Source organism: Crassostrea angulata, chromosome 10, assembly GCF_025612915.1.
Source record: "Crassostrea angulata isolate pt1a10 chromosome 10, ASM2561291v2, whole genome shotgun sequence".
In the NCBI taxonomy this organism is placed as follows: Eukaryota; Metazoa; Mollusca; class Bivalvia; order Ostreida; family Ostreidae; genus Magallana; species Magallana angulata.
The window spans coordinates 18,053,220-18,071,922 of NC_069120.1; the positions used below are offsets into that span (position 1 = coordinate 18,053,220).

General features: G+C 33.9%; 1 protein-coding gene across 6 annotated transcripts; it reads right to left on the reverse strand.

Annotated features, from left to right (window-relative positions):
- Nucleotides 1-812: 812 nt before the first annotated feature.
- LOC128167489 (uncharacterized) lies at nt 813-18,496 on the reverse strand. Of its 6 annotated transcripts, none has more exons than XM_052833240.1 (9): nt 17,378-18,493; nt 5,458-5,490; nt 4,776-4,886; nt 4,450-4,626; nt 3,988-4,074; nt 3,812-3,820; nt 3,560-3,583; nt 2,578-2,621; nt 813-2,037 (listed from the first exon to the last, which is right to left on the reverse strand). In XM_052833240.1, exons 1-9 carry the CDS (start codon nt 18,393-18,395, stop codon nt 1,498-1,500), a joined length of 2,043 nt encoding a protein of 680 aa, XP_052689200.1. In that variant the 5' UTR covers nt 18,396-18,493; the 3' UTR covers nt 813-1,497. The 6 variants fall into 6 exon arrangements, with proteins under 6 accessions (XP_052689200.1, XP_052689202.1, XP_052689201.1 ...); XM_052833242.1 differs by lacking the exon at nt 17,378-18,493 and adding an exon at nt 10,960-12,539; XM_052833241.1 differs by lacking the exon at nt 3,812-3,820 and having other exon boundaries at nt 17,378-18,492.
- Nucleotides 18,497-18,703: the final 207 nt, after the last annotated feature.

Consider the following 18,703-nt stretch of genomic DNA (forward strand, 5'->3'; position numbering starts at 1 on the left):
AAAATAAAATTGAAAAGTTTAAAACATCTGAAAATAAAAGGCAGATTTGATGGTTTAATTGTTGACCCCCGAGTCTCCTTAATTTTTTATCAAGTTTAAAGAAAAACATAGATTTTTACATAATACATAAAAGTGAAAAACCGAGTAATACAACAATTTGTATAAAATGTATACATACATGTATTAATATATATGACAAAAGCTGTTTATTAGGACTCTACCTTTAAAGTCTTGTCCGAAAGACTTTGTCAAATACAGGTACTTGTTAGTAATAAAAAAAAACGAAACAAAAACACGAAACAAAGGTGATGATTTCTTTAGTTTAGCATGCTAATTATTTAAGTAAAACGTAATTGTTATAGTTTGGCAGTATGAAATGGTATGTTAGACGATAAACCTTCTGTATTTGATGCTCCTACTCCTATAATGCATACATAGATATGATTTATAGACTCTATTACAAAAACAAGTTAACTCTCTTTGAATATATGTGCTGTATACATGTACACAGGACTGAAAATTATATGATCACATCGGTATAGGCCAATTCTTTTCCTATTGAGTGTGTATTGTTTGGATAAATAATTAAAGGGGGAAAAACCCAGCGTAATTAAGGGTCTTTAAAATGAGTAAAGGTCCTTGACCACATTTCATTACCACTAGATTTGGAAAAGAAAGCGTTATTGTTCATATATTGAAATAAATATTAAATCACTTTCTACAGTTTTTTAAAATTGAAAGACAAAATATCTTGCACATATTGTTTGTTGAAAGTTTGGACTCATGTACTCTTGTATTGTCTTGTACTACATGTATTCTTTGTCACGGTTTTCCCAAAATGGGGGACATTTGTGAAAAAGGGATGATTCTAGTTATCCAGATGGAGAATACAAGGAAGTTGAAAGTAATGAACCCCATTTTGTTTTTAGTTCCGGCTTGGGAAACGTCATAAAGTGCCGAGGTTCCGACATTCTCATGTGATGTCAAAACGACTATCCGTCGAACCCACCTTCCAATCACTTCCTTGTTAAATTGATATCAATTTATACACAGTGATGTCATATCCATTCCCCCTTTCGTTCCAGAGACTCGACCATAAACACATAGGGTGTACAAGAGACAGAACTTACAAGTCCGTCCTGTTATCGTGTTGCAAGACATATACATGCTTTCAATTAAAAAGTATATGTGTTAACCGATGAATCTTGATTTCACCTGGACATCAGTGTTTAAGAAATTACTCTTTGAATCGCAAATTAGAGAATCCTATTGTAGATTGATATTTTTTGCTGCCTTCGAAACATTAAGATGGCACGTCGCAAAATTATGCATAAAATTATAAAAAAGTGTCATTAAAAATATACGAATTTTGATAAACGTGACTGCAGTTTTCTCCAATAGTTGATTTCGATAGTATATAAGGGTTTTTCGGAGACAATTACGGTATGTCGACGGACTTTTGAGAAAAAAAATTACAACTTACAAGATACTTAGTATCTAATTTACGTGTGGGCGCCATCCGTCATTTATGATTTTGTTGACTTTAATCAACTGTAGATCACTAAGTTTAAAAACAGTCTTCAACTGTGTATCACTCAGCGAGCTCAGAAAGCTGCCATCCAAACCTTCCTTCTCGCAGGCTGACGCAAGAGCCGGCAGCATAGTCTGCTTGAAAAGGTCCACAACCTCGCCGGTAGTCATGTCACTGAACTTCATTAAATCGCTTGTCTCGTGCGACATTGGCTGGATTTTGCCGACGGGTTTAGGCGGCTTTGGCTTCGGCGATGACTGATAACGGGGATCATCGCCGGAAGGAGGCGGACGCCGCATGGACGCGAGCTTGGTCAGATCCGGGTAGTCGTATTCCACAAGTCCGTCGTCGTCATCGTCACTACTTCTGATCTCGCCGAGACACAGGTCGTCTTTGCTCGGAAGAACGTGGTTTTCTTTAGTGCTGGGGTGCTTAAGTTCTGTGGAATGGGACCGTTTCAGCTTTTTTAGCTCATGGTGAACCTTTTTCAGGCCAACCCTGAAAGTCTGAAAGAAACAGTTAAAAGGTTTAAAAAGCATGATTTCGTGCATTACCAAGAGAACTTTGACCCTTTACACAACATAAACATACAATCAAAATTCAACATTGCCATTTTGATAAAATATGCTTTTATAGATTTATAGATTATTGTCATTTAATTTTCCATATGATAAGATACATATTTGCATGTTTATGCAATACATAGATTATCACATGGCATTTCATATCTCATCCTATATCAACCCGAGCTCGCTGCATATTAGCCCGAGAGCCGCCAGGCCCGATGGCTGACATACAGCGACAGAGGGCTAATATGGGATGCGATATAATTATATCATGTACTTAAAGAAAATATTTAAAAAAAAAATAAAATAAAAAAAAAACGAATGTGATGAATAATTACTGTCAACATATTGCTCTGTGTCTATATACTTGTCTCTTATAATTTGCGCCAGCTGTTTGTATACCAAGCTGACGTAATCAATTGACTAAATCTGCTGTACTTTAACTATTTTGATGATGACAAGTATAGTATAGTAATGTACCTTTGGTAACTTCGTAAAGTCTAATCCAGTTTTCTTTGAATAATCTGAAATACAGATTTACTAGTAAATAACTATGAATTTAATTAAACGCTATCAGCTGGCAGTAGGCTTCATGTCTTTTTTAAATACTAGTATATCTTGCAATACACCACCTCATTCAATCATATAAAATTTAGCTTATTAGTATTTCATTTAAAAGATTGTTTTTCTTAAAAAAGAAATTTGTGCGTTGAAAACAAATGAAGCACACAAGGATTGCCGATAATAGGAACCCAACTAGCTCACACGTTAATACAAGTTTAAAATTCCTATATGTAGAGCATAGATATAGCATTTATAGAATTAAATAAGTACCACATTAAATTTAAATCGTATTATCTTGAAATTTGTATTTTTAACTTTAACATTAACTTGGCGCTCATAAACCGGAACCACACTGTTAAAGGCAAAAAGCTATATGGTCTGATTCAGATCTCATTAAACAGATTTAGGTTTAGTTTGACCTGTTAGTTTGTTAAAAAAAAAAAACCAACAACAACACCCCCCTCCAAAATATATGTATATATATATATATATAATAAACAAGGTAAATGATAAAATCTCCAAGAGGCCATCTTGATATCAATAAGTTACTTCATTGTAATCTTTTTATTTATTATGGACCGATCAAAAACAATTTATATTTTTTCGAGTTCGTTTTTTTGTCTTTCACAAAACAAATACTAGTATATGATACATAGCTTGAGAAACACAAAGACATGCGAATTTTCCTAGACAGTAACTCATGGCGGTGTTTAAATCCTCCCTTCTTTTACATATAATTAAAACATTATTTTGACAAAAAATCTGGAAAAAAAACAACATTATGAAGCAAGTGAATATTTATAACGTCAGAAGCATAACTGTGCTCTGGTAAGATAAAGCAAACTACTATAGTACTTCAGACAGTGTTCTATTAGTAGTAGTATACTATAGTACTTACGCTCTCCCGAATGCCCATCAACGTCTAAAATTTATTTTCAATAAAACGACTTCTTTTACCAAACAAAATGAGTACATGACTAACTAGCATGATTGACGTTTGAAGGCATATTTACATACAAAAAGGAAAAGTTAAATGATTTTCTTCATTTAGAAAAGGACCCTTTTTTTTTAACCGGAAAAAACAACTCTCTGAAAACATAGCAAGCTGCTAGAAGCTGTTCTTAGCAAGGATCTAGTTGAATCTACTTACGTTTAATCTCTGCGATTCATGTTTTGTTAAAATGCAAGAAATGGCACTGAATATTTTGTTAATTTTTCTGGATTAAAAAAAATAATTTTGAAGATTAATTACTGAGAAATTCAATATATTTTCACAGCGTTTGGTTGGGGTTCTACAATAGTATTTTTGGATCAAGCACAGCTTACCCTCTATTTCATGCACTTCCGGTATCTCCTCATAAGGATTATCTGAGTCGTCATCGGAAAGGCTGTCTGCTTTTGGATCTGTAAGGACTGTAAAGAAATATTTAGATAACTGAATGATGATTGAAAAAAAGTGACAATCTTTTTTAAATATTGAATTGGTAACCATAGATCGATATCTAACAATCTATTACTAAGATTATTATTTTTAAACCGACATGAATAACATTTCATCCTTTACTCGTCATAGGCATTCGTTAGCGATTGTTTATCATTTCAAAAACTAGAATTTGGAGGTTACATTTCACTCATACAATTATGAAGAACACCGGTAACTACATGTGTTAATCAACTTCCATCAAATCAAAATTACATGCTTATGAATCCGGATATAATGTAGCTACAGTTAAAGGTTATATTATATTGCTTGCATTAGGAGATGATGAAAAACATTCCAGTAAGTACCCGGTAAGGCATGCTGTCTAACTGGTGCTTGTACCCTAGGTATTGGTATGTTACGTGGTATAGGTTTAACCACTGACGTTTTTGGCAGAGCACTCATTTCTTCATAGGCACACTCCTCCTCGTCCGAATAAATTGTAGGCTCAGGAACTTTCCTCGGCAACACTTTCTTTACATTTTCTACATGATGATATTTCATGCAGTAGTTATAAAGAGAAACAGGACAATCATATGCACATCTTTGAAATTAGCTAAAAACCATTCATATAGATATACACCATGCTGAAGAAATGCGAAAATGCATGTACGTGTATACAAGTACTGCTTACTTTTTACGGGCGCTTTGGGCTTCGAAGAACGTGGAACTTGAGGAGGATTTCTCCTAGTCTTGGCTTTGTCTGAATCCTGAAAGTGGGGTGCATCGGGTCGTTGTGGGGTAGCTGTAATTGAAAAGGGCTTACAGATTTATTGGTTTGTGTGTTATTTAACATTATTTTTTGCATTTATCAATGATTAGGATCAGATCGATAGAATAATTGACTTGGTAATGATCCAATTATAACATCATGATTCTTTCTAGAGCTAGATGCATTTTAATTTCTATTCATTATTCATCGAAATCCACGTTCAGACTGACCGTCAGCCTGTAGACCAACTCGCTGTATTTTTCTCGTTCTTATGAGTTCTAGTAATTCTTGTTCTTGCTCTCCTGCTGGCTCCTTCACACTTCCGTGAAGGAAATATCATCAATCGCGCTCTTGCTTACGCATGCTTCTATTTACAACGGTATACTTTCATAACAATACATGTATATCTGTTTTGCTCTCTCAAAGATGGATTTGAAATGCACGTAAAAAGAATTTATATTACTGAAAACGAGAAAAGTTAACTTAGTTGACCCACCAATTAAGCAAATGCAAATCTGGCCGTTGGTTTTCAACGATGAAATTCATTTCGTACTCAATGTTGTAAATTTTACATTGTTGAATTATTAAACAAAAAAGATCTTACCCTTTGGAATTGAAAGATCTCTACTGCTTGCGTCTGCAATGTAGCAAAAATATCATCAATATACCAAAGACAGACTACAATCATTGAGTTAAGGAAGGAGTCTTGTCTAGTTTTTGACATGTCAAAATATGAAAAGTACGTCAACTTTGATTAAGTGTTTATTAGATCAAGATGGAAAGAAAATAAGTATTATACATTACATTTCTATCTTTCGGTTTTTACAACTAATCTAACAAGGACTATATTTTTGGTGGAACACTTGCGTAGGCAAATATCACATGTTTTTGCTATTCAGAATTATTGAAGATTCATGGACTTACTTAATTAGCATATCTAAAACAATAGCATTAATGGATTTTTCAACCAATGTGAACTAATAATAAATTACTTGGGATTCAGAATAAGTTAAAAATAGATTTTTGTAAAAGAAAATCACTAAAACCGGATTTTCTCTCATTATAAATGGTCAATATTAATCGCAACTACTCAGGTCTTTCCGGCAGAGCTCGGGGGAAAACACATCAAATGTATTTACATTACCGGATGTTCGAGTTTTATGCAAAATGCAATCGCAACTTCTCGGGCCTTTCTGGCAATCTCAGAAAAACACTTCGAATGTATTAACATCACCGGATGTTAGAATTTTATACAAAATGGAGTCGCTTCCCATTAAAATAAGTATCGGCTAGACAGTCTTGTATGTCGCTTCTGTGTTATATTTTAGGGAATATCGTTTACTTTAATGAAGTATAGCTCACATTTCAACAGATCGTAAAATGTGTTCTATTTATTTCAAGTTTTACAAAAAGGGGGGTTGTCATGGACGCCTAGGTTATTACATTCGAGGTGTTTTTCCGAGCTTGCCGGAAAGGCCCGAGAAGTTGCGATTGATACAAAATGGAGTTGCTAGATGGCTAGACAGCCTTGTATACATATCGCTTCTGTTGTATATTTTAGGGTATATCATTGACTTCAATGAAGTTTAGCTCACATCTCAACAAATCGTAAAATGAGTTGTATTGATATCAAATTTTATAAAAAAAAAAAAAAAAAAGGAGGGGGGGGGGGGTTTGTCATGAACATTCGAGATGTTTTTCCAAGCTCTGTCGGAAAGGTCCGATAAGCTGCGATTGTGGTCAATATATTAGCTTTTTTGTCAATCTATATCCTTTATATATAAGTCTTCATAATTTGTATAAATGAGATATATTTCAATATTGGAAGCATAGAAAAATAATTAAAATATCTTCAAAATTTAAGAAATTCAGATGAAAAGCGGGCTCGGCAATATCAATTTTTCTTTAAAAATTTATTTCAATTGCGTATCATAAACTGATAGACATTGTAATATCTTTATAATTTTATTGAAGATTAGAAACTTCATATCTTAAATAGACGTCTACTTAACTATAGATAACGACAGCAATTTTGATCACCCTTAAAGCTGAGGAAAAAGATAGTGACCTTGACTTGACATTGATTAGAAAACTTGATTAAACTGACACTCTCATTTGGTAATATAGTCTGTTTGACTGTTTGACTGCGTAAAAATTTCTTGAATTTCTCCATACAAGACGTATGTCTGATAACGAGAAAACTCCTTCCTTAACATTGTTTTAATAAGTTACATGTACATACATTGTAAAATAATATTGATATAAATTATATATTCAAAATTAACATACTGCAGTACTATTAAATTGTTTAAAACCACAAAATTAAATAACAAAATTAACATATTTGTGGCATATTTGCTGTGCAAGATGTACATATATGCATTCAAAATAATTTCAAGATATGTCTGATAAATAACTTGCTTAGAAATGACACATGAGTATTAAGCTGCCTGAAGTGCTTTTGGTTTAATTTAGTGCAACTTTTGAGAGAATTTAAGTGTATGAAAGTGCGTACGATACGTTCTTTCAAAAGCAGTACCCATTTGTATGAAAGCAATTTTTACAGTCTAAAAATGCAATGGTGTTAGGATAAATTAAATAGCGCTTGTTCTATTTACAAACCACATTGCGACTTTCAAACTTCCTTGTGCATTTAACAAGTCCATGTATGTGATTGGGAGATACAAATAAAGAAGTATTTGTTCAAAACCGATAGGACATGCATTGCCCTTTTTTTATAACCTTAACAGGACATTACAATTTACACTTAACACATATACCTGCTATTAAAATTATGCAGTGTAAAGATTATAGGTAAAAAATAGTGTACAGTGGTACAGTCTAATTTCCTCGACACAAGCTTTGAGTTGCCACTGGTTGGACTGGTGACCACATTTCAAGGGCGCCACATATGTGATTATGGTTTCAAGTTTCTAAGATTGTTTCATGTTTGTTTTGGTCACATGTACACATGACTATTTTTTTTTTTACTTATAATACATACTGACAGAATGCATGCATGTACACGAGAAGTACTGATTTATAACTATATAATCTTGCAAGCATATGCAAGTGACTTATGGTTAGTAAAGTTTTAGAACCATTTTAACAAGAGACTGGGCTTTGGGTAGTTGTGTCAAATAGCAATGTGACGTAGGCCTGTCTATTTCATTGCTGGCCACTCAGCCTTTGCTCTTTGAAATCAACAAGATTTGTCTTGCTTTTGAACTAAGACTACGCAATCGGTGTATATTTCGCTTGAAACTGCGTCATTTTAAACGTGTTTTGACGCAAGAAATAGATAGCTACTTACAACCGAAAGTCCAAGGTCTTGTTAAAATGGCTCTTTATCCTGAATGTTATTGCAATAAGTTGGATTGGTGGTTTGCAAATTTGTAACTAGGCACGCGCATAATAGGTATTCAATTTCATTCTAGCATATATTTTATTATCAGATTTATAATCACTGCACGGGGAAATATTTCCTATAAATTCCTATATGTCATACAGTTTTTATATTGTGTTCAAACAAAACACTTAACTGCGAGCTTACTAGCTGCAGGACTGTAGCTCCCGGTCTGAAAAAATTCGGATGGACGACCTGGGAGCTACAGTGCCTCCCATAGTAAAAAACTGCAAATTACGGCGCACAAAAAATTGCGCTAGTTTTGGATTGATTAACCTTATTTTCACACAAGTTCTGTGAAAAAAATTAATACCATTAAATTCTTCAGCCAATTTACTACTGATATTGTTACTTTACTTGCCTCAGACTTTCTTTGAAACATGCTAACCGACCTCGGAAAATAAAGTTTATTAATTCACATCGAGATCGAGAGTCGCCATTTTTACATGTAAACAAACTACACCACTTCACTTTACAGGGCTGGTGATCGTGTTTAAAAGAATATCAGAGGCAAGTGAAATAACGATGTCTATAGTAAATTGTCTGAGGAATTTTTTGGAATCAAATATTTGTACAGAATGTGTTCGAAAATGAGAGTAATCAGTCCAAAACTAGCGCAATTTTTTGTGCGCCGTAAATTGCAGTTTTTTTACTATGGGAGGCACTGTCAATCTCTCACCAGAGGGCGCGTTCCGCAAGCTTCACTAACACAGCGTAATACGCCCTCTGGTGAGAGATTGGAGGCACTGTAGCTCCCAGGTCGTTTTTTCAGACCGGGAGCTACAGACCTGCAGCTACGAGCTTACAAGTTAAAGGCAATTTGTCCGCGTATAAAAAACAATTAAACAAGTGTTTATTAACAACATTATTTCATTAAGTACCAGCAAGTATTAATTTTTACATCGTTAACTCGTGTCCAATTCTATATCTTTTAGATTGAATAAGCGAAAATATTTTCGTGCTTGACTGCATGGGCTGATGTCAGACTTCTTAGCGTCAACCATCGCTCTTCATTTGTGTTTTACATCCAGAAAGAGCTAGCAATATTTTTTTTCTTTGAATTGAAGTCTCGTAACTTAACAGGCTTTTAAAGATTCTGTTGCATAATTTGAGCCAATGCATGCGTTAAATATTTGGTACAAAGGAACCAAAATACTGCGCAATACTGATTAAAACTTCCTTTTTCAAAACAGGTTTTTGAGAATATTTTGTCATTAAGACTCTGGCCCTTCTTGTTTAACAACATTTGGAAGCAGTTTGTTTAATTCCCTGTTAAACATTCACGGATGGTAGTTACACAAAGAATTAAGATAAAATACATTTAGTTACAATCGCTATGATGCATTGGTCAGACAATTAAATATCGAAGAGTTCTTATATAATTTTCAGCAATTGTACGATTAATTATTAAAACAGTCACTGATGAAATGACGGGACTACATGTACATGTTACAAAATCGATTCGTAGGTTATCATAGACAAATAAACTGGAAAATGTAAATACATGTATAAAATAAATTGTAATAATACCGGAGAACAGCTTTTTAAAATGCTTTTATATTTAAAATGGAAGTCAATACACGTATATCATATTTCCTGAACAAACTGTATTTATAATATTCTGGAATTATATCAGATAGATACTGGTATAAGCACTATTTTGAGTTATTAAAGTAATTCTTTCCATGATATGAAATACGGGTTAGAATATCATATGACAGCGTTAAAATAAAGTAGCTGAGATGACAATACAGTGTACAAGAGTACTGTACTTGTGATAAGTACTCTGCAGGGTTGACAAATGGATCCGGTACTCAGAAACCTTTTGAAAAGTGGTCGCAGTTAAAATCAAACTAAAAACTTTCCAGTTTGCAATTGTTTTAAATCTGGACCTTTTGAAAGTAGTAACCTTGCTTCCTCGGCATTATTTGTGGAGGAAGTGTGACCAAAAACAGCCAATAATAAAAACAAAACCCAGAAGAAAAAAGAAGAAAACGATTTCATTGGGAGTAAATATGTAAAAGCTTTAATAGATAAAATAGGTAACTAGGTAAACGAAGCTCAATTACGTAAGGATTTAAGCATGCTGTAATTGTATTAAGTGTAGGAAGTGATCGTACTTGATCAGAGGGTTAACATTTCCTATATCCTTATTTCAACTATTAAAAAAATAACCATTAAATCTTTACGTTCAAAGATGGGCTTATATATATATAAGTTGATAAAATATGAGCTGTTGGTATGAATAAATTAATAATTTGATTGGGATAACAACCAAACTCTACAATATATTTCCCTGTCTCTTTAAAAACTTGAATAGAAAATAGTGTGGATGAGACTTCCATGACTAGGTTTCACTGTGACCGCGATAATATAATATTCTAAATACATAGATTACATGTATATTAGTGTGTGATTTAAGATTGCATACGTATTTATGATTTACCCTTTTATTCATAATATTTCCAAAAAGTGCGGACAAGATAAATCATTTTGATTTCTTTTACATTTTTAAAAACGGAATAATATGAATACGAATTGCTTTTCCTAAAAATGTACGCAAAGAGCAATTTGGTGAAATTGTATCATAATAGATCAGAAAATGATGTTATACGATACAATAAAACTGTTATTTCCTTCAATATCATAATTTCATGTAGGCCGGGAAGCTAGAACACGGGTAACTAAAAAAATACTCACTCGGGGGAGGAGGTCGAGGGGGCGGAATATCCTGGTGTGAATCGGACGAAGGGAGAAAGAGAACTTTGGGTTTCTTTTGAAATTCTAAATAGAGACTCCCTTCAACCACATCCATGTTAACGTTTGAAGAGAAATTCTGGACCATCATAAGTTCGTAGTCGGAGATGTCCTCGTAAATTGGTAAATAGACGTCCAGATTCTGCACCACCTCGCTGTCAAGAGGCAAAATGGCAATTGATCTTTGGCTTTTCTGTGACGACACTCCAGTGGGCTTATGATGACCAATCAATACCTCCTGATTTAACACACCCGTAATTTTAAAGCAGCCCTCAATATGAGAAATGTTTGCAATGGCGTCGTTCAAATTTTCAGTCATAAACTTTTTGAGTTCTGATTCAATGAAACGCACATATTGTGGCATTTTGAACTTTTCAACAATTTCACGAACCGTGTACTGTTTTTTATCCGGTATGAGATGGAATAATACTTCTGTGTCATACGGAATCAAGACCCTCGTGCTCATGACTTTGCACACAAGTCCCATGCTAGGAATCTCTCTGTCTAGCTCTACATGATCGTCTGTTAGTATTCGAGTCTGTGTTTTCCATCGCTTCCCTTTGTAAGCATTAAACGCTTTGCCAACTTTAACAAACCTTGGGAAATGTTCCACCAATTCTTTCATGTTGTAAAAGGTGTCTTTTTGGCAGTGTATGTTCAGTTTACCATTATACTCGAAAGGGATTAGAATTTCTTCAACAATACCTGGTTCCTCCTCGTCCATGTGGAGAGAATTTTCACGTATTGCTTGAGCTTTGACTTTCGTGTAACGTCTCTTAAAGTCCAATTTTATCAGATCGCCATTTGAAAAACTTTCTGCCTCGTTTTCACAGTAGTAACCATCGGCAACTTTTACAATGGTAGGTAAATCGTCAACAATAGATGTGATGGCAACCGTCTCTTTGGACCATTCTATTTCATGCATTGAACTCTCGGCCATCTTAATAATCATGGATGGATCAATAAACAAAATTTGAAATTTATTTATTTCAACAGGAATATCCGGATTATTGTGTATTATGAGGAAATATGCGTCAAGTGCGTTGCAATCAATGTGCTATAATAATATATTTATATTTAGCTACATTTGAAGTACACAATAATGGTTTCTGTTATTTTATAAAGCGGGGCATATAATTTTGGTTAATTGATAAAAAAGGGTGGGAGGAGGAATTGAAAGTTTGTTCTTTACGTACATCACAACAATAACGGCCTAAGTTAGAATGTTTCTTAATTAAAGTGCGTTACGCTATGAACGTTATGTGAAACAGCTATGACACATCTTAGGAACTTCCTAAGTTAAATTATAACAGGGGCATATGTTAAGTTCTATCTTAAGAAACATCTTAGGAAATCTTTGTGAAACGGGCTCCAGCTTGAGATCACTCCCTGTATTTTGCTTGTCGCACCCTCACATATGTAGGAGTGGCACATGTTCCTGAGTTATGCCCATAGTCCCAAATTATAGTTCATAGGTGTGATCTTAATATTCCCACAGAATGATTCATTACTGATTCCTTATAAAATGTATTTATCTACAACTAAACTATACGTACTATAGTAATATGGTGTCCAGTAAAACTTAAGGATATACGAGACGTTCTTCAATTTTATATAATTTTCCTTGAATCATTATTTCTTATTTATTAACATTTAAACCAAATAATTCCCAAAACTTCATCGTACATTACCAGGCTATTTTCGGAGCTAAAGTATTTAGAATTTTCCTTAAATTAACATGCAAAATGCATTTGAATGCTTACGAATAACGCCAAAGTAAATATTTTCAATTGAATACGTATATCTAAAAAAATACTAAAATATCTAAATAAAAAAAGCATTATATAACATGAAAATATAATTATGTAATTACTTGGTGGAAATCTTCAAATTTTGAGGATAACAACTTGTAAGCTAAATTGCGGAAAAATTAGAGGTGAGCGCGGCAAATTTAGACAACTTAATCAAATATGTGATGCAACAATTTTTTGTAAGTATAATGGTTATGCCTATATTTTAAAAAAATACTGGTTGCCAGAAAAGCGCCTATCATAAAAAAAAGTTGGTCAGCTCACATTCTATAAAAGGATTGCCTATGGAGGAAAATGCTATAACAAAACCACCAATTAAAATTTAAACAATACACTGTGTCAATCAAGTAATTTTTCTACTTCGCCAAAAGCTAATAATACATGAAAAAAAGATTCCACAATTGTTGTCTCTTGAATAAAACTTATATAGGACGTCATCTAAAATTTCAAAGTGAGTATATTCTACGTAAACAACATAAATACTGCGGGTCTTTTCCTTTCCGTAAGTGCTGGCGAGAATTGTAGTCTTAAATAAAATCACGATATCGTAATTTATCAGGAAACATTAATTTTAAATTATTTAAACAAATCCAAAGTATGACGTATACAGGGTCATCACTCCAAACTTTTGTCTAATATTAATTACATCTATGACTAGACACTCCCTGTGAAATACAAATTCTAAATTTGACAATGTTCTCTTACACCAGTTCATGAATTTCATGTCTGTAAGTTTTTAGTGCTGAACCATAAGCCCTAAAATCCATAGTATACTAAAAGTACATACATGTACATATCACTGAAAACTATTTGGTTTTTCCCCCAATTTTTATACGTCCTACATTAGGCATTTTACAAGCCTAGTTTGCTTATCTTTAGAAAAAAGATAATACTGTACAACTTTTAGAAAGGTCAATTCCCTTAGCTTTTTCCAGCTCTCTACATGCCTACAGAAAACACTACACAAATGACATTAAATGCTTCATTTTGTAGATTCAGCAAAGTTTTTGGGGTCTCAAAAACAGGTACATTTAAACGATTTAAGCATATTGTTTAAACAATGATGAATATTTTTTTTTTGGAGAAAAATGTTTTCCGAAAAAAGTGTTGCAATCTTATAAGCCTCTCCTTTATAAATCGGGCGTATTTTTGTTGATAGTGCTTGGAACATGTAACCTATAGTATGTGTTCAATCTGAAGTAAGTAATATATGCACAGTGTACATAAAAGTCAAATTTCTTTCCAATAAATTATTAATGTCACATGAAAGCTTTAAAGGACTTCGACCAGAACATAACACAGATATGACTTCTTTACTATGGGTTGTTTAGATATCCAGCAAACCTACGTTAGAGTCTATCTTGCTTAAAGGGTTTCACATCTGTGAAAATGTTGTACTATAGTATTTGATTCCAAAACATTTAATTACACGTATCATAAAAATCCGTATTCTTTTTAATACCGAACTTTTAAATATACATATACCGTTAATTCATTCAATAAAACTTGTATGTTGTATTTGAAACCAACTGCTTATTAATAAAAACTGTTCGGTATCCTTGTAAAATGTAAATGAGGTACTAGTATGCCTATGCAAGGCAAAAATATCATTCAGTGTGCATGTGCTTTTTTATCGTCAACAAATGAAATAGAAGATATGAATGGTCTTATATATGTAGTTTAAGATTATAACTCAAAAGCTTTCACAAAGGAAAAAACGTCAAAATGCTTACACCCCCCCCCCCAAAAAAAAATTAAACACCCATCAAACAAATGGACCAGTTACTCAAAGCACACTTATTATTATCAATGCATAATCTGGTTGTAGAGAACGGAACAATACGCCCCTTACATTAATTTGATGGTATAATGGGGTTTTTTCTCGAACTTACAATGAACTAGTATGATAATAATCGGATGGTGTTAAGTACACACAATGATTATCATATTCGTAAGGAAGAACTTCTATTAAACAATTGATAATTAGAAGGAAGAAACTACTATAAACAATTCCAATTTATATATTGCATATATATATATGCTTAAACAAAATAGCTAAAGGGGCGGATCAAGGGTTCGAAATTTGTTAGTTTGTCGTGTGTGTGTTTATTCATTTATTTATTTTTTTGGGGGGGGCAGGGGGTGGAGGTATTTATTAGGTCAACGAAGCAAAGGCCCCGGAAGCTACTGGACTGAGTGGATTATAGAATATTTTTTTGAATTGAAGGAAAGTCTTCTGGGTAAACCTGTTTAATATCGTCATTTTTGAGAATATATGAATACACCCCCACCCCCTACCCCCTCAAAGCTCCTTTCTGAGCAAAAACAAAGTTTTTATTAGCGTATCAAGCTCTGATTGTTATGAAATACCTGCAGAATACCAAGCAGGGGATCCAGTGTAACATCTTGATTTAAACAGGTGTATCAGTAAAAGTAAAATGGGTCTTTGATAGAATGTAGTTGACTTCGATGAGATGAGCGTTGAGATGATTGATCGCCTGGATTTACAGTTACATAATTACAGATTAACGTACATAACTTTATCCGATTCTGTCTCCATTCATTATACATGAATATTTCAACACTGGGAATTCTTCTGTGTAGAATGGCTGCATGGTTAGAGTGTTCGCGAAGAATGTGCGCAAGTCACGTGGTCATTGTGTATAAATAGTACATTTTGCGCTCAAAATCGCTCACTGGAAAATACCGATAAAATGACGGACTGTCAATGTTTATTAATGTTGTGTAAGAGTTGAGTAAGCACTGATCTTGTGTTGACATATATTGTCTACTCTACATATCTTATAATGTTTTATAAATCTAAATTTAAATTGTGTTATTAAAACATATTTTATTAATGGACTTCGCACAAGAATATGTTTAGTTTCATTTTACATATTTATTTTTATTATGAGAAAAACAAATAACATCAGGTGCATGTGAAATAACTCCATACACATATCTAATGTTTTCTTGAAAAAAACTTATCACATTAAAAGACACCCCTTAGATAATTTTGGAGAGTCGCAAGGGTGCATTTTTTGCCAAATGCTCCCAGAGTGGTTGTTTTATATTATCCTTTTTAATTTTTGAGGTTATATTTGGTTCATCCAGTCGGCTGATTTGCAGGATAGAGTGGATTTAGTCAATCCAATTATTTCCTTAAAGGAAAATTAAAATATATATTTGTAGATTCTTTGAAAACGAAAGTATATTTTGCACATCAGCACTAATAGCCGCCTTGCTGTCTACTTGCTATTACATCTAACGTTGAGCATCTTAATGCAAAAAGAAAAGCCATTTAGAACTAAAACAAGGTTATAAACTATACAAGCATGCTGTAGCCAAGTTGCATATTAGGAACTTGCAAGATAAGGTTAGATCTAATCCAATCATTAAAAATATATGAATGATAGGGGAAACCTATTATGCATATTAAAAAGTATATACATGTACATTGTAACTGTATTGCCTTTGTTAGACAATCATTGATCCTCTGTTCTGTTCATTTCCTTATTTACATTTACATGCAGTATTAATTGTTCCTCATTTCCACTTAAACACAACAATTTAACATGAAAAAAACCCTTGCATTTATATATAGTCAATATAAATCAAACTAAATTCAAATTGACGGCGCAGATGTCAATTGAACGTGACATAATGCGAAAAGTCAAATCAAAAGGAACCGATCATAATTTAAAATGCCTAATGACATTTTGTCAAATTCATGTAAATTTTGATTTCATTAAACGCAAACAACTGCGTGCGGAATGGCGAATTTTGAGGCTTGTGCATATCATTTCATAATTAGAACACGGATGAAACATTTTTCAAAGCTTGTATCGTTTTATAACGATTACATGGAATGCATGGCAATTGTTCAAAGCTTGCATCATCTTCTGGGAACACCTATATTATGAGTACACAGATATGCTATTTTTATAATTAGAACATGGCCAGAGACACGTCCGAATGAATATATAAAACTAGAGTTATTTTTCTGTTAATTGTATAAATATGTATGGTATGTTAATATAACAAGATTATCTAAATATGTAAAGTGTACAATACATGTACATTGTATATTACCTTCTTCTGCTGTATAAACGCATAAAAATTTAATTGAAAAGAATATGATGATTTACATTATGTGTTATCGCGCTAAAAATTACTTGAAGTAATATTTGCTCAAATGAACAGAGAGATAATTGCAACATATAAGATCTACATTAGAAATTTTACGGAGTTAAAATTGAGTTTTCGGGGACAAGTTCAATCAGAGAAAAACAAGTCGTTTACAATTATATTCTCCATGACCTGTTGGTAAAAAAAAAACCATTAAACTTGATCTGTAACCATGGTATCTGCTTCTAATTTTGAATCTACACAAACCAATTCTCAAAAGCATAACGAAAGAAAAGTAGGGAAAACCAGGGATGATAGTTGTAGCCTTTGTAGGATACAGATTAAAGAAATTATATGATGTAGATCTACAGATTTGAGTTGAGATGTTCGGAGTATATAAGATAGATATGATACAAACTTACAGCCGGGAGGAGGGGGTGGTCGGGGAGGCGGGGTGTCGTCATCATCCTCAGTGTTCAGCAGGTGAATCCTTGGACACTTACTGAATTCCAAATATAAACCACCATCGACAACATCCAAGTTCATGTTTTTAGAGAAATTTCGCGCCAAGAAGAATTCATAGTCACTCTCCTCCTCATACACTGGGAGATATACCTCTATATTCTGAACAGCCTCGCTGTCCAGAGGGAGAATGGCGATCGCTCTTTGGTTGGCCTTTTCCGATGTGATCGCCGCAATTCCAGACGGTTTGTGGTGGCCGACTACCACTTCTTGTTGGACGAGCCCAACAAGCCTTAAATATCCTTCAAAATGACTAATATTATCGATAGCTTCTGTTAAATCAGACGTTACAATTTTCTCGAAATCGGAATCTAAGAAGCGAACATATTGTGGTAGTTTGAAACTGTCTATAACTTCACGGATAGTATATTCCTTGTCATCGGCTTCCACATCAAATCGCGCCAGCTGACCCAGGGGTAGAAGAACCTCCTTACCGTCTATTTTACAAACTAACCCTGCCTTAGGGATCACCCTGTCCAACTCAAGTCGGACCCCCTTCTCAATCCGGAATTGTTCGCTTGAATAAACTCCCCGTTTTCCAGTCAAAGGACGACCCGTTGTAACATAGTGTGGAAAATGCGCAATAAGTTCTTCTATTGTATTGAAGGTTTTCTTCATACACTCTACTTTCAACTTTCCCTTGTATCCGAGAGGAATCAGAATGTCTTTATCGGGAGACATGTACCCCGAGCTATCTTCCCTTGGTGTTCTTCCCACGCACTGCGCACGGACTTTGGAATAGTTTTTCTTAAAATCCAACTTGATAAGGTCGCCATTTGAGAAACTTTCGGCTTCGTTTTCGCTGTAAAATCCATCCGCCACTTTGACCACTGTCGGTAGATTGCTGTCAGCCACATCTCGGATGGAGAATGTATCGTCCGACCACTTGATTGTATCCTCTGTGAACGGTAAGGCCATGGTTTACACCATGATCTGTGTGGAGAGCGTCTGTATGTATTGCAGTAACATAACCAGGAAGGTTTTTCAAATCAGACTAAATATAGGAATATATCTGGTTTGTTGATTATACCGGATAAAAGGTAAAATTTTACGGCTCACCCTATTTGCAATAAGCAAAATCAAAACGAAAGTAAATTATGTAAACGAATGATGCCCAGGGCCATAGAGTATTAATGAGCACTATTTAAGCTTTCGGCCAATGTTTAAGGCGTATGCATGCATGTACATGTACACTATGAAATACTTTGAATGATGTGCAGCTCGGG